Here is a 26,134-nt window from a genome sequence, read left to right on the forward strand (position 1 = left end):
CTATTTCATAATGACAACATAAATCCAAACTGATGATATCCTGTAAGGAAACTTTTTTCCGTCCAAAATCTAGATACTCAATTCATTAACTTGAATAGAATTATTTACTATACTAGGCACATTTCTTACCCATAAGTCTGCCAGACAAATAATAAAAATAACTACAATCTGTAATTGAAGAGACCGAGGAAACCAGAATAGTTTCAAGAGCCGAAAGCTGACCATCACTACTGCAAAAGCAAATGCACACTTTCTGATCCCATCATGAAACTATTTCTGGAATTAGTGATAAGGACTTTCCTCAATGCTGATAGGCCTAGTTTCCATAGAGGAAAACCAGGACAGGCATCTCTGCTATCTTTTGGAGCAACACCCCAGAAAAACCCGTTAAACTGAGACAAGCCCCATAAAGCGGGAAAGTTTGACAAGTCCTCCTGTCCTCCTCGGCCTATGCCGGGCAGATCCCTCACGAAGACTGAGGCAGGAACACACCCGAAAGCAACAAGCCGTTTCTCACATTCACCTGCAGCCGCTGTCTGGAGCCTGCCTTCTCCTCGGCCTCCGCGCGCGGTCCAAACATCTTTCCGCAGTTTAGCTGCTGGCGTCTTCCCGCCAAGATTGCGGCAGGAGGTGGGGATGGGTGGGGTCGGGAGGGGAGGGGCGGGGTCGGGAGGGGAGGGGCGGGGCCCGGGGCAGGGGAAGCCGGGCGGCGCAGGCGGGTTCGGATCCCAGCCATTGGGAGGGGGAGGGGGCACGGGGCATTACGTTAGTAGCTTAAGGAGGCTAGCTTGGCAGCCTCATCCCAAACTCAAATTCTTTAGGGAAATGTAGAAGCCAAATCGGCATTTTTACCTTGGATCCAGGTGATTTTGATGCTGCTGATGTCAGTATCTCACTTTGAAGAACACCTGCACTTCTGCTAAGGAAAAACCACCTTGCCTAGCACTGTGAGCTTGGAGAAGATTCAGATGCACTTAGATGTCGTATGAAATAAAGAGGAAATGAAATCGAAACCAACATGCAGCCTTTTACCTTGACTCCTAGTTCCTTGTAACCCCACCACCAGAAAACTATGCCCTATGGCTACCTTATTATCTTCTCCCTAGGAAAGGAAGCATTTTGATATTTTTTCAAGAGCCAATAACAAGCTGGTTTAATTTCACCCACAAGTTAACTAAGCTGGTTTAAATTTTGCCCACCAGTTAGGATTCTAGTAATGACCTTACAAAGCCCCAACACTGGGAGAAAGTTCTCAATAGCTTCTGTATCACAAAAGCACCAAATGTAAGACTTTAGGGCACTGCATTTAAGAGTTACAGTCATATCAAACTTTTTTTTCTATTCTCTAGATGTCCGTGAGCAGAAACAACTAACTGCCTTCCCATCAGATTTACTCCTTCTGAATAGCACGGTTTTGAAGCTGATAAAATTATAATACAAATTTCTATTTGCTCTATTTTTACAGTCCTTTTCTTTCCAGCTCAAAATTGCTCCTTTGATGGCTTACTTGAGTCATCCATTGTTCCTTAATGGAGATTTGCTCAATTGTATTTCTCCCAGCCTAAGCCCAATTTTAGAACACAGATGAAATAATTTTAGAACGAATCCTTCAAAGCCCTTCAGGAACTTTCACACTCCTCAAATGAAAAATTACTGATAAAATCAAACTTTTCATAGTGTCTAATATATATACCATGCAATTTCTGTACTTCAAGACTTTGCTCATGTGTCCCTTCCCTCCCCACCACAGCAGTTATAAAATCCTTTCTACACTGAATGTGTTTTGACTTTCAATTAGCCTATGTTTTTTACACAGCCCAGCAAGTAAATTGGGATTGTTTCTGATATTACTGTAAAAGCCCTTGAAGACTTCCTAAATAAAATTCAAGTATTTGGAAGACATAAGCCTTTTAACAATGCTCCATACTCCTTAGAGCTAAACGAGGTAAATACAGCAAGTGCTTAATAATTACTTATGGACTTTCATATACAACCATTCCAGCCAAGAATATGTTTTAATAGGCAGTCTCTAGAAAGGAAAGAACTGAAACGCCTAAGAGTGTTTGGATTTCAGGCATTGTTCTAAGCCGTTTAGGGGATTTTTTTTTCCTGCCACTGGTCTAAATTAGCACCACTTGCCCTGACGTAACCCAAAAATATCGCACTACAAACCGCTCGGTCTCATCAAGTGAGAAAATCAGGTGCTATTAGCAGGATTTCTATTTCGATTTAACTCTAATTCTTAGCTTTCAACAATCTGAACACACTGTCCTTCTCTAACTCCTCGGTTTCTTCTTCATCACTTTGCCATTTTCCTCGGCTTCAAACGAACCTAATCAGCGAAACCTTTAATTCGGGTCTTCCGCGGACCTCAGAGTCTTAACCGCAAAGTCCAGAGAGCCATTTCCCGCCAGAAGTGGCGTCCAAATACCGCGAGACTAAGGTCGACAGGGAGTTTATGAGCATGCGCAGTAACAGACTCCACGGACTTTGGCTCCCTGACGTCCTCCACAATCCCACAATCCTCTAGTCGTACATTTCCTGTTTTTCTAGCTCAGCCGTAAGTGGTGTTTCTATCAGTACGCAGCAGTGTCCAGTGGCCTCTGGTGCGGAGGATTTTCTGTTCGTTGACGTTGTACCTGTTCACAGTTTGGAATCAGTCAAGTTTTGGAATCACCGCCGCTGCCATCAAAATGTCGGTCCCAAGCGCACTCATGAAACAACCGCCTATTCAGTCTACGGCTGGGGCCGTCCCGGTTCGCAATGAGAAAGGTACTGTGTTGAGCTGTTTTCCAGTCGGATCTTACTTGTTTCCCTAGCATATTCCAAACCGACCCCGGGCCCACCACCTCAGCCCCAGCGATCCTTAAGACCTTGCCCCCTATTTCTTTCGCCATCAAACTCGCATCCAATCGCGTTGCCTAGAAGGGAAAAAAACACCCACACTATTTCCACCTCATCTTGTTCCTAGAGCCTGTCGGTTCACTCCTACAGCAAGCATCCTCTTCCCTTGGCCTCCACCAATAAACTAGAGTAATAAATAAAGTGAACGCTTGCTGTTTGGAAGGCGTTGTGCGGGATACAATCCCAGTTTTGTTATCCATAATCTGTTTATGCTTTTATAACTCTTACTGTAATTATGTGTCCATCTCTCTCTACTGCATCATAAACTCATAGATTCCTCAAGGCAGGAACCCTCTCTTATTAAACTTTTTAATCCCTTTCAACCAACGCAGTGACTGTATTTGTTAAATTTAATACAGAGACAGTACCCCTAACCTTAAGGAACTCATAGTAGACGTGATTCATGCAAAAAGAGACCTATTCTAAGCAAGTGTGCAGTCTTTCGCACCCCTAATACTGTTACATAGGTGATGTAAACCAAGCGCTTTGAATAATCTCTTCAGACTGGGGTACTCAAGTTGATCTTTAAAGGATAGGTTTGATTCCAGTGAGTGCAGATGGATGAAGCAACACTGTACCTGTTTAGGGAGTCAGACTGAAAAGTCAAGAGTTTTTTCAGTAAGATATTTGGAAAATAATATCACTTCTTTCCTGTTTTTTAAATATAAGGTACTTATCCTTGTGTAACCTGCCTTTTTTTTTTTTTTTCCTTAAACTCTGTGGTTTTTTGATAAGTGCCTTTGGATACATGGAGATCTTATTAATTTAACTGCTTATGAGGTCTATTATATGGAGTTTGTTCCCTGCTGAGGGACAATTAGCTGTTTTGTTACTTTTTTTCCTCTTACACACAGCGCTGCAGTTATCATTCTTTAGTGCACTGCCTTAAGAATTTTAGGGTAGACTCCTAGAAGTTCTTCATCAATTAACTACCTATTGCCATTTGCTCTCCACAGTGGATTGTAAGAGCATTGAAAGTTTTTATTTCCTGTTATATTACCCACAATCTTGGTTGTATGAGATTTTTTTTATTTGCCCGATCTAATGGGTGTGAAACAATAGCACGTTATTTTAATTTGCAATTTCCTGAGTCCAGGATTACTAGGCATCTTGTTTGTGTGTTTATCATCTCTCTAGGTGTTGTCTTCTATGAATTATCTCTTTCAATTACCCATTTTCTATTTAGTTTGTTCTGACACATCCCAAATCTTTTTTTTTTTTTTTTTTTTTTTTTTTTTTTTTTGTCTTTTTGCCTTTTCTAGGGCCACTCCTGTGGCACATGGAGGTTCCCAGCTAGGGGTCCAATAGGAGCTGTAGCCGCCGGCCTATGCCACAGCCACTGCAACTAGGGATCTGAGCCGCGTCTGCGACCTACACCACAGCTCACGGCAATGCCGGATCCTTAACCTACTGAGCAAGGCCAGGGATCGAACCTGAAACCTCATGGTTCCGAGTCAGATTCGTTAGCCACTGTGCCACAATGGGAACTCCCCCAAACTTTAATATCTATTTCCCAGAGTTTTTTGGCTTGTCTTTTAATTATGGAGTCTTCTGTCACACAGGTGTTTTTAGTTTTATTGTTGACAGATTTAACAATTTTGTCTTTTATGTTTTGTGGTGTTTAGTATACTGTTTAAGAAATCCTTGGAGTTTCCTGGTGGCTCAGTAGGTTAAGGATCCAGTATTATCTTGGCTGTGGCTCTGATCCCAGCTGTGGCCCAGTTTCAGTCCCTGGCCCAGGAACGTCCCAATTTAAAAAAAAAAAAAAAAAAAAAAAAAAGTCTTTTGAGTTCCCCTTCCCAATTTAAAAAAAAAAAAAAAAGTCTTTTGAGTAACTTACCCAACCAGAATCCATGAGGACTCGGGTTTGATCCCTGACCCCGCTCAGTGGGTTAAGGATCTGTCATTGCTGTGAGCTGTGGTGTTGATCCCAGATGCAGCTCAGATCCCGTGTTGCTGTGACTGTGGTGTAGCCAGCAGCTGCAGCTCTGATTCAACCCCTGGCCTGGAAACCTCCACATTTCCTTGAGTGCCGCCCTAAAAAGACCAAAAAAAAAAAAAGATTTTTGGTTATCTAAGTGTTTGTATATTCTGAATAGGAAGGATTACACAGTTGTCTAAGACAGACTATAAGTTAAGGAGCTTACAGTCCAGCAGGGATGTAAATGTTTAAGATGTGTTTTTCGTGCATGAGTATTTAGCTTATCTGGAATTGTGTGTGTGTGTGGCATCCATTATAGATCTAATTTTAGTATTTACCTCAGGGCTAGCCAGTTGCCCCAACTACTCCATTGTTTTGCCGTACCCACTGCAAGTTATGCTTATTTGCCATATGTATAACTTCTTTGGTGAGGTATCTGTTAAGGTCATTTTTTTGGTTGGTTGGTTGGTTTGGTTTTTTTGCCGTCCACTGATTTTTAATGTCACTTCTGCAGTATACCAAGTTCTCATTATAGGTTTGTTTCTCTGCTCTCTGTGTGTTCACTTGGTCCCTTTGTATCCCTCAATGATATACTGTTTTAATAACTATAAATTTGAATAAGTCTTGTGATCTAATGCAAACTCTCCCCGACCTCACCCTAGTCTTTTTTTTTTTTTCCCATCAAGACTTTATATTTTTTAGAGAAGTTTTAGGTTCGCAGCAAAATTGAGAAAATACAGAGATTTACCGTATACCTCCTACCCCCACACATACATAGCCTCCCCCATTATCAACATCCTTCACTAGAGTGATTCAGTTGTTACAATGGTAAACCCACATTGACCCATCATTATCATCCAAAGTCCATAGTTTACATTAAGGTTTACTCTTGGTGTTCTGCAGTCTTTGGATTTGGACAAATGTATAGGGACATACATCCATCATTATCATCATACACAGTATCTTCATTTAGTGATGTGCATTTAAAGTTCGTCCAAGTCTTTTCATGGCTTGATAGCTCTTTTCTTTCTAGTACTGAGTAATATTCCATCATCTGGACATACTACAGTTGATTCATTCACCTAGTGAAGGACATCTTTTTTTTTTTTTTTTTTTTTGTCTTTTTGTCTTTTGTTGTTGTTGTTGTTGCTATTTCTTGGGCCGCTCCCACGGCATATGGAGGTTCCCAGGCTAGGAGTTGAATCGGAGCTGTAGCCACCGGCCTACACCAGAGCCACAGCAATCCAGGATCCGAGCCGCGTCTGCAACCTACACCACAGCTCACGGCAACGCCGGATCGTTAACCCTCTGAGCAAGGGCAGGGACCGAACCGCAACCTCATGGTTCCTAGTTGGATTCGTTAACCACTGCGCCACGACGGGAACTCCTGAAGGACATCTTGATTGCTTAGAAGTCCTGGCAGTTTGAACAAGGCTGCAGTAAATATTCATGTGCAGTTTTTTGTGTGGACATAAGTTTTCAACTCCTTTGGCTAAATACCAAGACTATGCTTAGTTGTATAAGAAAACAGCAAACCATCTAAAGTGGTTGTACCTTTTTGCATTCCCACCAGCAGTGAATTAGAGTTCCTCTTGCTCCACATTCTCACCAGCATTAGGTGTCATCAGACCTCTGGATTTTGGCCATTCTAGTATGTATTAGTGGTATCTCGTTGTTTCAATTTACAGTTCCCTGAAGACATACAATGTGAAGCATCTTTTCACATGCTTATTTGCCATATGTATAACTTCTTTGGTGAGGTATCTGTTAAGGTCATTTTTTTGGTTGGTTGGTTGGTTGGTTTGGTTTTTTTGCCGTACCCACAGCATGTGAAAATTCCCAGGCTAGAGATCGAACTCACACTGCAGTTGCAACTTGGACCACAACTGTGGCAACACCAGATCCTTAACCCACTGTACCACCAGGAAAATCCTTCACTATTTCTCAATTCGCTAGACTTATTGGTATTTATAAAAGACAGATAATCTACTCTTGCAGGTTTTATAACACATAAGCTAAAATTGAAGGAAGTAGAAATAAAGATTAAAATATTGAGTTATATGGTAATATAAAGACTGCCTTGGAAAAGTCCAAAGGAACTAAAAGAATGACAGAGCGGTATTTTAATTTTATATTCCTACTTAAGCCACCCTTACTGTGTGCTGAGCATTGTTACAAATAATTCACTTATTCATACAGTTGAGGTGAAATAGCATGAATTTGTGATGGCTGTAGTCTCCATATTTGGGGAGACTTTTTCTGTTGTTTCATTGCCTGCCTTCCTTGTTGTTTTTTGGGGTTTTTTTTTTTTTTTTTTTTTGTCTTTTTGTCATTTCTTGGGCCGCTCCCACAGCATATGGAGGTTCCCAGGCTAGGGGTCTAATCAGAGCTGTAGCTACTGGCCTACGCCAGAGCAACGCAGGATCCGAGCCGCGTCTGCAACCTACACCACAGCTCACGGCAACACCGGATCGTTAACCCACTGAGCAAGGTCAGGGACCCAACCCACAACCTCCTGGTTCCTAGTGGGATTCATTAACCACTGAGCCACGACGGGAATTCCCTGCCTTCCTCATTGTAACCAAGCTAGCGCTCCTATCATTAGTGTTATTATTCACAAGAATGCCTTTTTGTGACATGGCCTTTGTAGGAAAACAACATTAGATGAATAGATGGTTGGGTAGTGGCTCTCTTCTTCTCCTGCTTGGACTCTGGTTTACCAGGAATACAGGGCTCTGCCTGGAAAGGCCAAGGGTTTAAGGACACTGAGCAAGAGGCTACTGAAACATAATAAGTTATCTCTCTCACCCAGGCGAGATTTCGATGGAAAAAGTGAAGGTAAAACGTTATGTGTCAGGAAAGAGGCCAGACTATGCCCCTATGGAGTCCTCAGATGAGGAGGATGAAGAATTTCAGTTCATTAAGAAAGCCAAAGAACAAGAAGCAGAGCCTGAGGAACAAGAGGAGGATTCATCTAGTGACCCTCGGCTGCGACGTTTGCAGAACCGTATTAGTGAAGATGTGGAAGAGAGGTAATGACTAGAGTCAGGTTTCGCTGGACCTAAACCCCTAAAAGTTAAGGAATAGGAATGACAACAATAATAGCTAATACTTGAATAGTGCTTACTATTTGCCAGTCACTATTCCAAATATGTTACATTTACTAATTCTTGTAATCCACATGATAACCTTATGAAGTAGGTAGTATTGTCCCCATTTTTATAAGTAAGGAAATTGAGGCACAATGGGGTTAGGAAAATTACTCATTTTCTGTTAAGGAAATAGAAAACACAGACCATTGGTTGGTTTGTGGAGGAGTCTTTTTAGTACAAAGACGTTTTATAAAATTTGAGAAATTCTTTTTATTCATTCATTTATTCTAAAGGCTAATGAGAAGAAATGACACTAATGAAGCAGGAAAAAAGGAGTGATGAGTGGTCTCACATAGGAAAGGGAGCCTCGGATGAGGGATTTTGTGTGTTTTGTGTAATGATTGAGACATCACCTTACAGAGTAGGCCAGAGGTCCCAAGTTTTCACAGTTCATATTGTCTTTTTCACAGGTCCCCTGTGAAAAATTCTATTTTGTTAAATAGTTATATCCAGATGATTTCATAAATATTTATGTCCTAACAACTTAGCCATTAAAAAATATAATACACATGAAGGAAAAAAAATTTTTTATTTCACTCTTACATAACCAGTTACTTACTAGTGAGGTTTGTGTGCCTCTTGGGCCCTGACAATTTCTCAAACCTTAAGGACAGACTGGCACTGACACTCTCATTTTCTGCTCCATATTGCTTTTCATGCAGTACCTGCTTTTTATCATAGCAGCCCCCAAAATCCATTTCCACAAAGATCTAATGTTGAAACTGTGAAGTATCTTGAGCTATAAAATATATCCCATTGTACCCATATGAGTTTGTTGCAGTGCCCCAGGGTGCCTCAACATATGTTTAATGTTTTAGGTCAAACTTGACTATTTGCTCTGTCACTTTTGAGTTAGTTTCTTTAACTTACCCCTCAGGTTCCTGACCTTAGGACTTCAGCATGAATAAAAGCAAACATAATGTCCAGGTGTTTTGTGACTGAGGAAATTGGCTGATGCCCTTTGTTTTGGTGATGTTGACATTACTTGGAGACACTGTCTTTCAGATTGGCTCGACATCGGAAAATAGTGGAACCCGAAGTGGTGGGAGAAAGTGACTCAGAAGTAGAAGGAGATGCTTGGCGCATGGAACGAGAAGATACCAGTGAAGAAGAAGAAGAAGAGATTGATGATGAGGTATAAGAAAGGAAGGTCTTTCTGGGTACAAGGAAAAGTTAGAGTCTGTGCTCCTTTATTGAGGCTTTAAAGGCACAAGACATCTGCTTTTGGCAGAAGTCTCATCCAGTGTTCCCTGTTTGTTGAGGATAGGATTGAAAATAGAATGGGGAGTTCCCGTGGTGGCGCAGTGGTTAACGAATCCAACTAGGAACCATGAGGTTGCGGGTTCGGTCCCTGCCCTTGCTCAGTGGGTTAACAATCCGGCGTTACTGTGAGCTGTGGTGTAGGTTGCAGACGCGGCTCGGATCCCGTGTTACTGTGGCTCTGGCGTAGGCCGGCAGCTACAGCTCCGATTCGACCCCTAGCCTGGGAACCTCCATATGCCATGGGAGCGGCCCAAGAAATAGCAAAAAGACAAAAAGCAAAAAACAAACAAACAAAAAAGAAAATAGAATGGTACTAAGTTGCATTTACTCCTATCAGAATTTGTTGAGCTTGATGAGATAAAAAGCCATCTCAGAGTTCAAGCCACTTGCCTGACTGGCTTGAACATATAACTTGACAGGAAATAGAGCGACGCCGTGGCATGATGCGTCAACGAGCACAGGAGAGAAAAAATGAAGAGATGGAAGTCATGGAGGTGGAAGATGAGGGGCGTTCTGGGGAGGAGTCAGAATCAGAGTCTGAGTATGAAGAGTACACAGACAGTGAAGATGAGATGGAGCCTCGCCTTAAGCCAGTCTTCATTCGGAAGTAAGTATCTCACAAGCCAGGCCTGAATCCACATAAGTACTACTTCCCAGGTCTGAAGGTAGAAGCCTCTTTTCTGGAGTTCCCGTCGTGGCGCAGTGGTTAACGAATCCGACTAGGAACCATGAGGTTGCGGGTTCGGTCCCTGCCCTTGCTCAGTGGGTTAACGATCCGGCGTTGCCGTGAGCTGTGGTGTAGGTTGCAGACGCGGCTCAGATCCCGAGTTGCTGTGGCTCTGGCATAGGCCGGTGGCTACAGCTCCGATTCAGCCCCTAGCCTGGGAACCTCCATATGCCGTGGGAGCGGCCCAAGAAATAGCAACAACAACAACAACAAAAGACAAAAAATAAAATTAAAAAAAAAAAAAAAAAAAAGAAGCCTCTTTTCTATCTCATGCTTTCCTGAAATGAAAGCATTCAGTAAAGAGTTCCTCTTGTGGCTCAGTGGGTTAAGAACCCAACTAGTATCCACGAGGATTCAGTTTTAATCCCTGGCTTCGCTCAGTGGGTTAAGGATCTGGCATTGCGACGAAATGCAGTGTAGGTTGCACACTCACCTCAGATCCAACATTGCTATGGCTGTGGTGTGAGCCATCAGCTGCAGCTCCAATTTGACTGCTAGCCTGGGAACTTCCATATGCCTCAGGTGCAGCCCTAAAAAGACCAAAAAAAAGCAAAGAAAGCACTAAGTAAGAGTCTTCTGCCCAGTGCCCCAAATCGGCAGAGTATTTGCTAAGGAATATCTTGGTGTTAGCAGGGTGCCTGTTTGTTTTCACAACTCCCTTTCCAGTTAAAGAAAACATACCTACCAAGGTTGTATATTGTTTTAAACACAAAATAAAGCTTAAAGAGCAAATTGCTATTGCTTTCCTAATGACTAGAAATCCTACTACTTTCAGCCCAGCAGGTTTTTTGCTATTCAGGCTCTTCTCAAAGATGAATGGAATTCTGATGCTCTAAAGACTGGGTATGATTCCCGTTTTTGGCTCTTTGCAAATACTAAAGCCAGAGATTGTTTGGATTTGTCTGATTTGGATGGGATTTGATTTAGGGGAACAGCGAGCACCACTCTAAGGCTTTGGGCAATTAACAGGACCTCTGTGCTACAGGAAGGACCGAGTAACAGTTCAAGAACGGGAGGCCGAAGCATTGAAACAGAAGGAGCTGGAGCAGGAGGCCAAACGCATGGCTGAGGAGAGACGCAAATATACACTCAAGGTACTGGAGGTGGCTGTGAGAGTTGAGTGCAAGGAGTCATGTGTCTAGGTTTGTCTGAGCCGATTAAGGAAGCCCAACAGTTTAATTCTCCCTATCCAGATTGTAGAAGAAGAGACCAAGAAAGAGCTGGAGGAGAACAAGCGGTCCCTGGCTGCGCTAGATGCACTCAATACTGATGATGAAAATGATGAGGAGGAATATGAAGCATGGAAAGTTCGGGAGCTAAAGAGAATCAAGAGGGACAGAGAAGATAGAGAAGCGTAAGTAATGGGAAGGGCTTTGTTTTGTTGTCTTTTTTAGGGCCGCACCCACAGTATATGGAGGTTCCCAGGGTAGAGGTTGAATCAGAGCTGTAAGTGCCAGCCTACACCATAGTCATAACAATACCAGATCCAAGCCACGTCTCTAACTTAGAACACTGCTCACGGTAAGACCGGATTCTTAACCCACTAAGCGAGGAGGCCAACAGTCGAACCCATGTCCTCATGGATACTAGTCTGGTTCATTACCACTGAGCCACAACAGGAATTCCAGAGCTTACAGTTTAATACCACTGGTGGGACGGGTTCCTAACAGGTTAGCTCTACTATGAGTTCCCATCTAGCTTTCTTTAGGGTTCTTGCAACTAGGTGAGTTCCCCGTAATTGGAATGTGGCTTATTACAATAAAATCAGGGAGAAGAAACACTTGGGTCAGTGGTTTTCTGTAATAGAGTGCCAGCTGATACTTTCCTGGCCCACAAGTTACTCACTGTGATGAGTTATCTATTGTATAACAACCCAAACCAAAATTAAGTGACTTGGAATGATTATTTCTCACAATTTTGAAGACAGACTATGCAGTTCCCCTGCTGGTTTTACCTGGTTCTCTTAGGCAGTTGAATCCAGCTGGAAAATTAACTGGCTTCACTCATATGTCTGATAGTTGGTGCTAACTATCAGCTAGATGCTTCACTTCTTCTGTAGGCTAGACTGGTTTCCTTTCATAGTGGTTTCGGGGCGGCATTCCAAGAGGGCAGAGGTAGAACTTAGCAGGGTCTTTCAAGGCTGTGAGGGGAAGAATCTGTGGCATTTAAATAATCCACCACCACTCACTGTGTTAGAACAGAGTCATTTCTGAGTTGCATCACCCATGCTTAGACATTACTAGGAATGAGAGGATAATCTCAGATTACACAGGGAAACCCTCAATAGAAACCTCTGTCCTCAGCCTGCAGTTTCGTAAGGTTTTTATCCTGAGCTTCAAGGAGTCCACGTACCCTTTAATACTGTATGAAAAATGATGTGTATGTTTGCATTTCTCTAATAAAAGGGATGTGACTCTCTACCTCCAAAAAAAAAAAAGGTTAAAGGCACTGCAATCTAATTAGTGATGGTTGATCTTTGGTTTGGGACAAGTAAGCACACTACCAAAGAAATATCAAAAAATTCTTAATGTTATTTTGTTCAAAATGTTAATCTTAATGTTATTATGTTCAAAATGTTATTTATTTATTGTCTTTTGTCTTTTTAGGGCCGCACGCGTGGCATATGGAGGTTCCCAAGGTAGGGGTCTAATCGGAGGTACAGCAGCCAGCCTATACCACAGCCACAGCAACGCCAGATCCAAGCCATACCACACCTCACAGCAATGCCGGATCGTTAACCCACTTTGCGAGGCCAGGGGCAGAACCCGCAACCTCATGGTTACTAGTCGGATTTGTTTCCACTGCGCCACAACAGGAACTCCAACACAGTTATTTTAAATTTTGATTTTTCTTTTAAAGCTAAAAAGGCTTTCTCAGGAAGGGAAATTAGTAATGTCATAAAATCAAGCAACAATAGTATATTGGAACCTCAAAAAGGCTGGAATCAATTTTTGGGAGTTTGCAGTACCAGGTTTTGCAAACATAATAAAGACCACCTCACCTTCTTATTTATTGAGCTCCTGATCTTGATTCCTAACAGGTAATGACTGGAGTTAAATAATGCTTAAAAGGAGGTGGGACCGGGTCATGTTCAGGTAAAACTGCGTCTGTCTGAAGCTGGACTGATACTGATAGTTTTGTTCTCTGAACAGGCTTGAGAAGGAGAAAGCAGAAATTGAACGCATGCGAAACCTGACTGAGGAAGAGAGGCGAGCTGAGCTTCGGGCAAATGGCAAAGTCATTACCAACAAAGCTGTTAAGGGCAAATATAAGTTCTTACAGAAGTATTATCACCGGGGTGCCTTCTTCATGGTAAGTGAAAAGAAAATGGGAAAATGGGGTAGTAGGAATAACTCAGAAGCTTTGAATGCTTTTTCCCCGTCAAGAATAAAGTGGCCCTGGGATGTGACCTCCACTTGCCAGTGGTCTGCGTTCTCATTTGCTTTTTGTCTCTGAAGAATATGAAAGCACCAGAGAGAAGCAATGGCAATAGGATTTTAAAAACATCAACTATTCTCTTTTGGCTCCAGCTCTCTGAAGAAGGAAATGATGTAATAGAGGAAATGAGGAACTGACATAGTGATCTATATAGATACTAGACTATTTAGGTCCCCCAAATCACTTAGATATCATTATTCATCGTTGAGTGCGAAATCTTGGTTAGGAGAAAACCATGATCTGCAAAGAGCTTTACATTAACTCCTGTTTGAGTGCAGATGTTTAATTCACTTCATTTTGAGATGGCAAAGTGACTGAGTCTAACTAACCCAGAAAATGGTCAGTTATCTTACATTATGTGTCATGCCATCATCTTTGTTTTTCATAAAAAGGCCAAGGTCAAGATAGCAGGCTGTTAACCCTGTATAAAGTGAAAAGGACTTCTTCCAAACTATTTGGATTAGCACTAGTGATAATTCCTCAATAGAGTTAGCAGGAAAAGGAATGGGAGGATTGATAGCATTTGTTTCTCTAATAGCATGTGGTTTGTTAAATTATTTCCTGATGTTAAAAGACTTGGTATTGGAGTTCCCGTCATGGCTCAGTGGTTAACGAATCCTACTAGGAACCATGAGGTTGCGGGTTCGATCCTTGGCCTTGCTCAGTGGATTAAGGATCCAGCATTGCCTTGAGCTGTGGTGTAGGTCGCAGACACGGCTCAGATCCCATGTTGCTGTGGCTCTGGCGTAGGCTGGTGGCTGCAGCTCCAATTGGACCCCTAGCCTGGGAACCTCCATATGCCACGGGAGTGGCCCTAGAAAAGGCAAAAAGACACACACACAAAAAAAGAGTTGGTATTGAGTTCCCCTTGCAGCTCAGCGGTAATGAACCCAAATAGTATCCATGAGGATTTGTTTTTGATCCCTGGCCTCACTCAGTGGGTTAAGGATCTGGCACTGCCCTGAGCTGCGCTGTAGGTCACAGACGCAGCTCGGATCCAGCGTTGCTGTGGCTGTGGTGTAGGCTGGCAGCTATAGCTCTGATTCAACCCCTAGCCTGGGAACTTCCATATGCTGTGGGTACAGCCCTAAAAAGACAAAAAAAAAAAAAAAAAAAAAAAAAAAGTTTGAATCAAAAAGTAGACTAGCTTTTCAAATTTTGTATAGAAAACCTTAAATATCCCTACTGCAGATACCAGTAAAATTTTTAAATTTCAGCGGAGGAGGCCTTACTTCCATCTCTTCAAAATCAGTTTCACTCTATCTGATTAGCAGGAAATATTTGCTTATTATATAGTTTTCTAGCCTATGTGGTTTTCTAGATAGGAGTCAGTGGATTATGGATTATTTCTTGTACTACTTCAGAGTTGTAAAATATTGCTTAAGCATTTCAGCTCCTTTAATAATCAAGCTTCCTAGAGAAATAGTGCATTGCTGACTAAGCTACATTAGGAAGGCTGTATGTGAAAGTCTTTTTGGTGCAGATACTCACATATCAAAAGGATGACATCAGGAGATGACATTTAAGATGTATAGACTTTATTTTTTATTTTTTTGCTTTTTAGGGTCACACCTGTGGCATATGGAGGTTGCCAGGCTAGGGGTCGATCGGAGCTATAGCTGCTGGCCTACGCCACAGCCACAGTAATGCCATCTGCGACCTACTCCACAGCTCACGGCAACGCCAGATCCTTAACCCACTGAGCAGGGCCAGGGATGGAACCCACAACCTCATGGTTCCTGGTCGGATTCATTTCTGCTATGCCTTGACAAGAACTCCAAGATGCATAGGCTTTTTGACATTCAGTGGTAGGAAGACATTCCAGGTGAAGGAACCAGAAGGAATGGAGACAGAAAGTAACATCTGTAAAGGCAAGAAGAGGTAGATTAAGGCTTGACTACTACACAGAGTAATTGTGCTTATTTATTTAGTAGAGAACCATTGAAAGTTTTTGAGCAGGACAGAGGTATAATGAGTTGTATTTTTCCAGGAGTTCCTGTCGTGGTGCAGCAGAAACAAATCTGACTAGGAACCATGAGGGCTAAGGGTCTGTCGTTGCCATGAGCCGTGGCGTAGGTTGCAGACACAGCTGGGATCTGGCATTGCTGTGGCTCTGGCATAGGCTAGCAGCTACAGCTCCAATTCAGCCTAGCCTGGGAACCTCCATATGCCACAGATGTGGCCGCAAAAAAAAAAAAAAAAAAAAAAGAACAGAATTAATCCAGTGGGATGTGTAAAATTGATTGCAGGGAAAAAGTAAAAACCTAGGTAACAGGAATCTAGGTAATTGAGAGGATGTTAGTCCCATTAACAGAAAAGTTAAGTCAGGAAAAGACTGATTTGTAGAAGTTAGGGAAATGGTTTTCACTTTAGATGTGAGTTTGAAATCCCAACAGAATATCCAAGCTAAGATACGTACTGGGCAGAAGAATCAGGATTGGAGATTTGAGAGGCATGTACAAAGTTGAAGTCATGTAAGTGAGTGAGCATATTGAGTGCAGAGAATATAGCCAGCTTCCAAGAAATGACAACACAAAGGAAAAAAAGGGGTATCAGTTCTTCAACTAGATGTAAGCTCTTGGATCAATAGGTTCAAAACCCTTTGCTTCCTTGGAGTTCTCATCGTGGCTCAGTGGTTAATGAACCTGAATAATATCCATGAGGATGTAGGTTAAACCCTGGCCTTGCTCAGTGGGCGAAGGATCTGGCACTGCTCTGAGCTGTGGTGTAGGTTGCAGACAAAGCTTGGATTCCACATTGCTGTGGCTCTGGTATAGGTGGTGGCTACAGCTCCAATTGAACCCTTAGCCTGGGAACGTCCATCTGCTGTGGGTGCAGCCCTAAAAAGACAAAAAAAAAACCCTCTGCTTCCCTTTTATTTTAATAAATATGTAGTTTGAATATATGAGAAATAAAACCACAAGATTGATAAGACTCTTTTCTATAGGATGAGGATGAAGAAGTATACAAGAGAGATTTCAGTGCACCTACCCTGGAGGATCATTTCAACAAAACCATTCTTCCCAAAGTCATGCAGGTATGGTATGGGGTCCCTTAATGAAATGAGAGAGAAATGTATTGAGGGCTGGGACACAATGTTTGGTGGTAAAACTCATTATCTATCCTTCTTACAGGTCAAGAACTTTGGACGCTCTGGCCGTACCAAATATACCCACCTCGTGGATCAAGATACCACCTCCTTTGACTCAGCATGGGGCCAAGAGAGTGCCCAGAACACAAAGTTCTTTAAACAAAAAGCAGCTGGGGTACGAGATGTATTTGAACGGCCGTCTGCCAAGAAGCGGAAAACTACTTAGAGTTCAACTGCTTATTTTTCCAGCTGTGGGACACAACAGGAAATCTCAGCATCTGGTCTTTGATTTGCTTTTACTATTATTTACATGGCCCCTGTATCCAGCCTTCTGGACCTACTGCCATACTTGTGATGCTGGGCAAGCCCAGTCTTTGAAAGTGCTTTGTGAGGTTTGGACTCACTCGTGCTGAGAAACCTGCAGAAAAGCACTGTCCAGGTAGGATAAGAGACTCCCCACCTAGGACTATTTCTGAGAAATCTTCGATTTCTACACTGCTCCATACTCATTTGGAACTGTTCCAGGGTTTCTTTTTCCAGCCCTTAGCTTGGGTTAGAAACATGGGTGTTCATGTTGAGTGACGGAAAATACATCACTTCCTTACGGGAAACCTAAGCTCATTGGAATCTGTTTTGCATTTCTGGGATAAATCTTTTTAGGCAAACAGACTTTTTGATTCATTTATGTGTGTCAAGAAATAAAAGAATCATACATCAACAAGTTTTTTAGCATACCAGAAATAAAATATTTAGGCTGACAAGTATCTTACCTATTAAAAGCAGAGAATTATTCGGCAAAGGATGTTTCACAGTTTGGTCTTCACCTTTGATCTTAGAAACACACAGGTGCTAAACAGACTATGTTGTAATTGGCACTGATTTATTCCATGAGCAAATATATACATGGTTACCCTTATTCTCTAAACCATAGCTGTATATACAAGAAAACTGAACCCCATCAAATGACAAGACTAAGTACCTACCAGTACTTCTTGCCCAGCTCATGTATCGAGGAGGGCACAGTGCTCCCAGAGTTGCCATGTAGTAGGATCATGCTAGATATCACTAGCAGAGTTAAATTTAACTTTTCCATTTAATATTTACTACATAATCTCCATGCTTATGGCAGAACATTAGGTATTCTAGGGGTTATAAGAAATGGCATTTAACCAATGGAAGGCTATTTCTCAACTGCAGAAAAAAATGACAAGGTTTTTTCACATCCTTTAAACGCCCCACTGGGGAGAATCACTAACCAATCCTTAAATGTCCTAGAATAAAAATACAAGTGCAGGGAGTTCCTGTTGTGGTGCAATGGAAACAAATCCAGGTAGTATCCATGAGGATGCGGGTTGGATCCCTGGCCTTGCTCAGTGGGTTAAGGATCCGGCATTGCCGCGAGCTGTGGTGTAGCTTACAGACGAGGTTTGAATCCCATGTGGCTGTGGCTGTGGCATAGGCTGGCAGGTGTAGCTCCAATTCGACCCCTAGCCTGCAACTTCCTGCAAAAATCATCATTACCAAGGTAGTAAACACAAAGATGAATGTGAGTCACCATTGTGCTAGTGGGGTATACAATATAAGAATTACCCTAGAGTCAAAATGAGAGTAAGACCTTGAAATTCTCTTGGGAAAGTGTATATACCTTCCGGTTCAGTATCTGCTCTGAGGGGGCACTAGGCCAGGTTTTACATTCACTTGCTCATTTTTTTTTTTGTTTGTTTTTTTAGGGCCACATCCACAGCATATGGAGGTTTCCAGGCTAGGGGTGCAATCTGAGCTGTAGCTGCCAGCCTGTGCCACAGCCACAGCAATGTGGGATCCAAGCCTCATCTGCAACCTACACCACAGTTCATGGCAATGCTGGACCCTTAACCCACCGAGCAAGGCCAGGGATCAAACCCATGTCCTCATGGATAATAGTTGGGTTCATTAACCACTGAGCCACAACGGGAACTCCTGCTCATTTTTTTTTTTTTTTGGCCTTTTAGGGCCACACACCACAGCATATGGAAGTTCCCAGGCTAATCAGAGCTAGAGCAGCTGGCCACAGTCACAGCCACAGCCGTTCAGGATCCAAGCCTCATCCTTCGACCTACACCACAGCTCACGGCAACACTGGATCTTTAACCCACTAAGCAAGGCCAGGGATGGAACCAGCAACCTCTTGGTTCCTAATCGAAAATTTCCACTGTGCCACAAGAATTCCCTGTGCATCAATTCTTAAAACAGCCTATCAAATATGTCTCATCTTACAGCCAAGGAAACAAGGTTGACTTGGCCAAAGATTAACTTTTAAAGTAAATCCAGGGAGTTCCAGTCGTGGCTCAGTGGTTAACAAATCCAACTAGGAACCATGAGGTTGCAGGTTCAATCCCTGGCCTTGCCCAGTGGGTTAAGGATCCGGTGTTGCCATGAGCTGTGGTGTAGGTTGCAGACGCGGCTCAGATCCTGCATTGCTGTGGCTCTGGCGTAGGCTGGCAGCTACAACTCCGATGAGACCCCTAGCCTGGGAAACTCCACATGCCACGGTTGCAGCCCTAGAAAAGGCAAAAAGACAAAAATAAATTAAAAAATAAAGTAGGAGTTCCCGTCGTGGCGCAGTGGTTAACGAATCCGACTAGGAACCATGAGGTTGCGGGTTCAGTCCCTGCCCTTGCTCAGTGGGTTAAGGGTCCGGCGTTGCCGTGAGCTGTGGTGTAGGTTGCAAACGCGGCTCGGATCCCGCGTTGCTGTGGCTCTGGCGTAGGCAGGTGGCTGCAGCTCTGATTAGACCCCTAGCCTGGGAACCTCCATGTGCCGCGGGAGCGGCCCAAAGAAATAGCAAAAAGACCAAAAAAAAAAGGCTTATGAACTGGATTGGTGACATCTATACACATGGCTCCTAAGGAGGTACTGACCTTTCAGCTTTTCATAAGCTACACACACCACAGGGTACAGTAAACTTTGCTGAGACTCTTAAGTGTACTTTGAACACTGCTGAGAACTAGATAAATGAATGAGCCTGGCCTCATTCAGCATCTGAACATGAGTACTCTTTCTTCTACATTGATCCTTCACATACGCTCATTACCCCAACATGTAAATTTTCCACAATAAGATACAATATAAACATACATTGCACTTCATCCAAAATGATAAAACTGCAAGAAAAAGAAGGCATCTTTATTGAAATAAGTTAATCCAGTGGGTATGTCTGAGAAAGCACAAATCAGTTGGTCAGGGCAATAAGAGCCTCTACCACGTTGCCCATGTGTTCTCTCAAACTCCGTTCTGCTGCTGCTCGAGAGATCTCCATCTCTGTCATCTGCAAGAAAAGGATCAATATTAGCTAAGTTTCCTCCAGTGCATTAATGTGGCAGCAAATCATGCTGTTTCAGGAAACAACCCAAATCAAACTAACCTTCCCGGTTCACACACTAGTTAGACATTATTACTCACTATCAGCTCCAGATCTTCCTTCTTGATGGTGACTTTTGCCAGTTCCTTCTCCCTGCAAATATTCATGTACTTTAGTCCTCAATCCCTACCTCCACCTTAAACTCCCAGAAAGGATCATTCCCGGCTGTGCCTTACAAATGACTTGGTAAATACTGCTGACTGAAAATACAAAAAGACTCCCGCCCCCTCACTTAACATCCCATCCCACCCTATCCCATAGAGTATGTCCAGCAGGCAGCAGGCGTTGTTAGGAGGCTTTTCCTTCCACTAACAAAAGAGTAAAATCCTAAATCTTAGATCTGCAGGAATTGATGTTAGAGTTGAAGAACAGTACCAAGTATAAAAAGCCTAACGATGGCTTTTTTATACCCTTCGTCTGGGGGAAAAAGCAGGGGGTGGTAGGGTGATTGCGTGCGTAAGACTTACCGCTCCTGCTTTGCTTTCTGCTCCCGGGACCGCCTATCTCCGATTACGGACATGGCCTATAGAAAAGGCAGATGTAGTTACTGCAAACACCAGTGCCAAGCAGGTGAGGTGTATATTCACGACGAGTGTCCGAGGAACCAGGGCCTATGTTTAATTCAATTCCGTACACCCGAGATCCACTTTCAACCCAATCTCCAAAGCTCCTTTTTGCGAGCGGCGAGCCCCAGTGACGGTTCAGCTTCCCTCTCGCTTCCTCCCACCTCACGGGTCAGGCCACGTCCTGAAGCGGGGCTTCCACTTACAGCCTCAAAGCCTTTTCTCCTCTCATCCCGCCCAGACAAGCTCCCGGCCAACCTCACCGTCTCCAGATTGGAACTCTGGATCTCCTTCTCCTCCGCATAATCGGTGACTCGCTCCAAGTCCGCCGCACCGCTGTCGTGCTTCCGTGGCTTCTCGGGAGGTCGCTCCGGGCCACTGGTCTCAGTCTCCAATTCTAGCTCCACATCCCCCTCGGTCGCCATTTCGATCCCACCGCGCCGCCCCTCAGGCCCGGCCCCGCCTCATGAGGACTTCCGGTAACTGCCCCGCAACTTCCGCCCGGAGAGGAGGCGGGGCTGCCCCTGGACCACACCTTCTTTAGTGCTCTGGTTCTAGAAGCTTCAACGAGGAAACCGGTTGTCTCTTTGACTTCCTTTCCGGCTTGTACAGAGTTGTTTTCTGACAGGCCGTGTCCCAGCCTAACCTGTCATCACTCCAGACTGTCCTCCTCCTCTTCATCTAGATCCGCCCACACACCTCAAGGAATTCTCTTCCAGATGGATAAAGTCTAATCCTAAACCAATTAAGAATGCTAATCTACAGGCCAGATACCAAACCACTCCCTAATCTGAGAAGAACAGGCCCCCGGGGAGAAAGTAGTTTCACAGGGACATTTGCATTTACCACATCCTGGAGGTTGGTGTTCTTTTCCCTCCCCTCCATTCTGCCTTAAACTGGGTGACCAGCCTCAGCACAGTCCAGTGGGCTGATACAAAGGAAAGCGCCTTTCTCATCTACTGTCCATCTGGTGGACCTGGGCCTAATCCCTGGGATAAGGATGGTGGGTGCAAAGGCGGTCACGAGCTCGAGCACCTCTCCCCGCCTGGCGCAGCAACACAGTGGAGTGAGCAGCGTCATACTGAGCCCTCCCTTCTATCAGGTGAGAGGATATTTGGCCAGAGAGCTCCCTAGAGCATGTGCTATCTGAAAAACTGGAAGGAAATAGTGGGGAATCTAAAAAGCTGGGGAGAAAAACCCAGGGGAGCTGTTTAAATAAGGATAGGCCTTCCTTTCCTCTGGGGCCCTTATGCTTCTTTGCCTCTAAGAACATTCATCATTAAACCTCTCCTCCCATGTTCCTGGTACCAGATGTTTAGGTCCAGGGAAGGGTTTGAAGCCAGGTGTGACTTAGGCTTTTGGGAAATTCTGCTCAAGCCAGCAGGTAAGCTCTTATGATGAAAGCGCTACTTGATGTCAGTGGAAGGCAATCCTAAATAGCCTGGAACCAGAGAGTCTGAGAATTCCTGAGTAAAAGGAAAGAAGAGAAGGGAGGGGGAAATTTTGGAATTCAGCCTCATGGGTTAACCTCACACATACATTAATGTAAGCCCTTCCTCAGTAAATCATCTCTGCTTTGCTGCCCTGCACGTGCTCTACCCTCAGGTGTCCTGCTGTGGGCCTGTTTCCTGTACCTGCTGCCGGCATTCTAGGTGGCCTCCTCTCACAGAGTCTCCTTGTAGCCGCCTGTTCTACATTCTCCTCCATGTGGGGGCCTCAGCAGTCTGCTGCCTCCTATTGTCAAGGACAGTAGTGGAAAGAGTCTGGGGCAAGGCACGTGGAGTAAGTGGGAGAATAAAAGGAGAAACCCTAAGATAGACAAAAGATTTGGATGGAGGGAAATGAGTGGACATACTCATGGAAGTAGGTGTAACGATTCACCCAGCCATTTCTCACATGTATCTTCCCTCCAGATCCAGATGCCCTCAGGGCTGTGTGCCCATCTGTTTGGCCATTCTCACTGCCCAGTTCTCAGTGGCTCTGGGGCTGTGTACCGAGTATGTGCAGGAACTGCCACCTTCCACCTGCTACAGGCTGTGCTGCTGGTCCACCTCCACTCCCCCACCAGCCTGCGAGCACAGCTGCATAATAGGTTTGTGTGTACTCTTTAGGTGGGGAGAGGATGGGGAGGTAAGTACACATAAGCTGAGCAAAGGAAATTCCAAGATGGAGTAATAGCACTGTAAAGAGACAGAAAATAAGTTAAGTCCCTGCTTCTACTATACCTGCCATATGACCACAAGCCACATACTTATCCTCTTTGAGCTTCTAGTTTCTAAAATGGAGATAACAGTGGGGTTACTATATACAAGCCCTCTGTCAATGCTAAACATTGTCCAGATGTTATTTAGATATTTGAGAGTCAGAACTTTACACAGGCTGTGAGGGACCTGTCTCCAGTCCCTTACATGGGACTGATTCTTCCCCTCCTATACTTAGTTGTCTCTTTTCTCCCCTTTTCTATAGTTTTCCTTTTCCCTTTGCATTCCTCCTTTGCTTTTCTTCTGAGTCTGGTTTTCTCTTTCCCTCCTAACCAGCTTCTGGGTCCTCAAGCTGCTGTTCCTGCTAGGTCTCTGTGCTGTTGCTTTCTGCATCCCTGATGAGCATCTCTTCCCAGGTACCTTCCATCTCATCCTGATCGGCAAGAGTGAGCTAAAAGTTTTTCTAAGGAAAAAAAGAGGGTAGCAAGAGGACCAGGAGTTAACAATATGATCAGCTAGTTTTCCACTGATGCTTCACTTGCAGTCTGGCATTACATTGGCATCTGTGGAGGCTTTACATTCATCCTGCTGCAGTTGGTGCTTATTACAGCCTTTGCCCATTCTTGGAACAAGAACTGGTAAGGAGCACATAACCCTCAAGATTTCTTGGGAAGGCTGTCTGACATTTCTACTAGACCCAGTGGGGTTGGGCAAAGGACATGACCGATGACTTTAAGTTTCCCACTAAGCAGTATCGAAAAGCTCAGGAATGTGATGACTGTGGGCCAAGTGCAATGGTAAGTCACACCACTCTTCTGAGAGGGGGAATAGTTGGTAATGGGTAAAAAGAAGAGTTGGAGCCCCAAGCCACTGCCCACCTACCACCCTTAGGCAAACAGGTGCAGCCCAAGACTGCCGCTGGTTCCTAGCTGTGCTGCTGACCACCCTAGGATTCTACAGTATGGCAGGTGTAGCAGCTGTGCTCCTGTTCCGCCACTACACACACCCAGCCGGCTGCCTGCTGAACAAGATGCTGCTTAGTCTGCACCTTTGTTTCTGTGGGCTCCTCTCCTTCCTCTCCATCGCTCCCTGCATCCGCCTCAGTGGGTACATGCCTTGCAACATTCCAGATCTGAAGGGCCTTTAGTATAGCAAATTTCATTAGCCTCCCTAATCTCAATTCTCTGCTTCCCCCAAAGGGTGGGAGACAGAGTGCAGGTGGGGGTAGGAGTGAAGGAAATTACTACCCTTTAAGCTAAAGCAATGATTCCCATTCTCCCCAGAGCAGCCACGCTCTGGCCTTCTACAAGCCTCTATCATCAGCTGCTATATCATGTACCTGACATTCTCTGCACTGTCCAGCCGTCCTCCAGAGAGTGGTAAGAAAAGGACCTGGATTCCCCATGCTAAAACTTTTGCTCCTACCAAATACCTAGCTTTTTGTTACCATGCTTCTCTTCTGTTGCCCCTTCTCAGTAATCCTTCAAGGACAGAATCACACTCTGTGCCTGCCTGGCCTGAGTAAAATGGAACCTGAAATACCCAATGCTTCTCTGGCAGTGCTGAGTGCTGGCATCATGTATGCCTGTGTGCTTTTTGCTTGGTACGTAAAGGTGTCAAGGGAGAGGTGTGAGAGAAGGGAGGATGGTCAGGACAGGGAGAGTCAGGAGGTTGCCTGGGATCATGGTTTATTTAAACTTCAGAGCAATGTTAAGAGTGAGGAAAGTTCCCCATGAATAAAAACAATTTCTAAGAATAGCACTTGTCAGATGATCTGTATGAGGTGAATGGGCAGCAGAAGTGACTTGAGAATTTTAAAATGTACCAACATTTTAAGGCCCTCTAAATCTGGAGGAAAAGGGACTCTGGGAGCACAATACCCTCCCTGAGAGTTTGCAAATATGTACCAGCTGGCAGTAAATGCCCTCAGGCAACCCCTCCTGCTGCATAACTAGACCAGTTTGAGAACCTTCTCTTCTTTCTCAGCAATGAGGCATCCTACCTGGCTGAGGTATTTGGGCCCTTGTGGATGGTCAAGGTTTACAGCTATGAGTTCCAGGTGAGGATGGAGAGCTCATTATCCCCAATATCCCTCCCCCATCACACATAGCCAGACACACACACATCCTATCAACCTCTACCCAGAATGCTCAGATTCTAGCTGCTATTACCTTTTATTGAGTACCCACAATGTGCTAGGCACTGTGCTAGATACTTTACATACACATACACAATCTCATTTAATTTAGTCCTCACAACAACCCTGTGAGGTAGGTTATTTGCTCCATTTTACAAATGGAGAAATCGAGGCACAGAAGGTTAAACATCTTACCAAAGTTTCCATAGCCAGTTAAATGCTGGAGCTAGAATTTGAACCCAGGTGTGCCTCCACTTTTTAATACCAGACCAATCTTTTCAGTTTCCTATACTATTACCAAGACATTATTTTAAAGTCATTCCAAAACATGCTCCCTTTTGTTTTACAGACACCCTCACTCTGCTTCTGCTGCCTGGAATCAGTGGAGCCAGAGAAAGGTGAGTGTCAAATGAAGATCCATAACAAAGTGTAGATTTCTGCAGAGTGCCAAAAAGCTCTCAAGTGCCTTCACAAAAGGGGGGTGGGGGAGAGGTGTTTCAGCAGCTCTGCTGCCAGCAGTCCTTTCCTATCTCCAGGGCAAAGAGGTGGGACTGCCAGGCCAGCTGACCAAGATACCTCTCCAGCTCTTCCAGCGCAAGCCCAGCAGCTTTCCTACAGCTATTCTGCCTTCCACTTTGTCTTCTTCCTAGCATCACTCTATGTCATGGTTACCCTCACCAACTGGTTCAGGTAGGATGGAGACGGGCCTGTGATACTTTTGAAAACCTTGCTATTTTAAGAACAATTCAAGGCTAGTCCTAAGAGTTCTTAGGAGACACACATGGGTCTACCATACTCTTCAGTGGGAGGTAGGACAGATGATTTAAAAGTCATGGCCTTAACCAGAGCTTTGGTTCCACAGCTATGAGGGAGCAGAACTGGAAAAGACGTTCACCATGGGTAGCTGGGCTACTTTCTGGGTCAAGGTTGCCTCATGCTGGGCCTGTGTACTCCTCTACCTGGGGCTGCTACTGGCACCACTTTGTTGGTCCCCCACCCAGGAACCCCAGCCCCCTCCTATTGTCAGGCAACATTGTCATGCATCAGTATCACCAGATAACAAACATCCAATCTAAGTACTTTTAACAGACTCATGTTACCTTGAAGTTGTAACCCTAGTCTTGGGTCACAGGAGCTGGCCAGCCCAACAAATACCTCAAGGACACAATGTGTAGTTACCTCCCTTTAGGCTGCAGTCAGTAGTACATCCGACTTGAAAAAAGTGGCTATACACACCCTGACCCTGAACATCTGACTCACCGGCGCTAGCATTACATCTTCACCCCAGCTCAAGAGCCTAACTCGGCAGCAAGAGCCTAACTAAGTCAGCAGCTCAG

The 26,134-nt window shown here is 44.2% G+C and overlaps 3 protein-coding genes across 9 annotated transcripts in view; 2 read left to right on the forward strand and 1 right to left on the reverse strand.

Annotated features, from left to right (window-relative positions):
• Positions 1-2,443, reverse strand: part of WDR76 (WD repeat domain 76) — an 89,593-nt gene extending 87,150 nt beyond the window's left edge. The window contains exons 1-3 of one of the 7 annotated variants that reach the window (XM_021096581.1): positions 2,333-2,435; positions 853-952; positions 524-605 (exon numbers count right to left, since the gene is read on the reverse strand). In XM_021096581.1, coding sequence (XP_020952240.1) covers positions 524-580 — 57 coding nt within the window. In that variant the 5' untranslated portion in view covers positions 581-605; positions 853-952; positions 2,333-2,435. Of the gene's footprint in view, positions 1-517 lie in introns of all 7 variants that reach the window. The other 6 variants (XM_003121544.4, XM_013993070.2, XM_005659669.3 and 3 more) reach the window with 6 other exon arrangements.
• MFAP1 (microfibrillar associated protein 1) lies at positions 2,493-17,254 on the forward strand. Its single transcript, XM_001928118.5, has 9 exons — positions 2,493-2,772; positions 7,638-7,857; positions 8,983-9,112; positions 9,660-9,847; positions 10,953-11,061; positions 11,161-11,321; positions 13,120-13,279; positions 16,353-16,442; positions 16,540-17,254. The coding sequence occupies exons 1-9, from the start codon at positions 2,694-2,696 to the stop codon at positions 16,720-16,722; spliced, it is 1,320 nt and encodes a 439-aa protein (XP_001928153.1). The 5' UTR covers positions 2,493-2,693; the 3' UTR covers positions 16,723-17,254.
• SERINC4 (serine incorporator 4) lies at positions 21,460-25,873 on the forward strand. The gene is made up of 10 exons (XM_013993067.2): positions 21,460-21,561; positions 22,373-22,551; positions 22,997-23,117; positions 23,205-23,298; positions 23,944-24,039; positions 24,137-24,263; positions 24,647-24,719; positions 25,147-25,195; positions 25,334-25,487; positions 25,660-25,873. Exons 1-10 carry the CDS (start codon positions 21,460-21,462, stop codon positions 25,871-25,873), a joined length of 1,209 nt encoding a protein of 402 aa, XP_013848521.2.

Source organism: Sus scrofa, chromosome 1 (assembly GCF_000003025.6).
Source record: "Sus scrofa isolate TJ Tabasco breed Duroc chromosome 1, Sscrofa11.1, whole genome shotgun sequence".
Lineage (NCBI taxonomy): Eukaryota > Metazoa > Chordata > Mammalia > Artiodactyla > Suidae > Sus > Sus scrofa.

Excerpts from the sequence above, each read along its gene's own strand:
- MFAP1 (XM_001928118.5), top strand. The coding sequence starts at position 2,694 with ATGTCGGTCCCAAGCGCACTCATGAAACAACCGCCTATTCAGTCTACG. Across the intron at positions 11,062-11,160 it reads GACGCAAATATACACTCAAG|ATTGTAGAAGAAGAGACCAA; the intron begins GTACTGGAGGTG and ends CTCCCTATCCAG. Across the intron at positions 13,280-16,352 it reads ACCGGGGTGCCTTCTTCATG|GATGAGGATGAAGAAGTATA; the intron begins GTAAGTGAAAAG and ends TCTTTTCTATAG.
- SERINC4 (XM_013993067.2), top strand. The coding sequence starts at position 21,460 with ATGGTGGGTGCAAAGGCGGTCACGAGCTCGAGCACCTCTCCCCGCCTG. Across the intron at positions 23,118-23,204 it reads TCGGCAAGAGTGAGCTAAAA|TCTGGCATTACATTGGCATC; the intron begins GTTTTTCTAAGG and ends CTTCACTTGCAG. Across the intron at positions 24,040-24,136 it reads CAGCCGTCCTCCAGAGAGTG|TAATCCTTCAAGGACAGAAT; the intron begins GTAAGAAAAGGA and ends GCCCCTTCTCAG.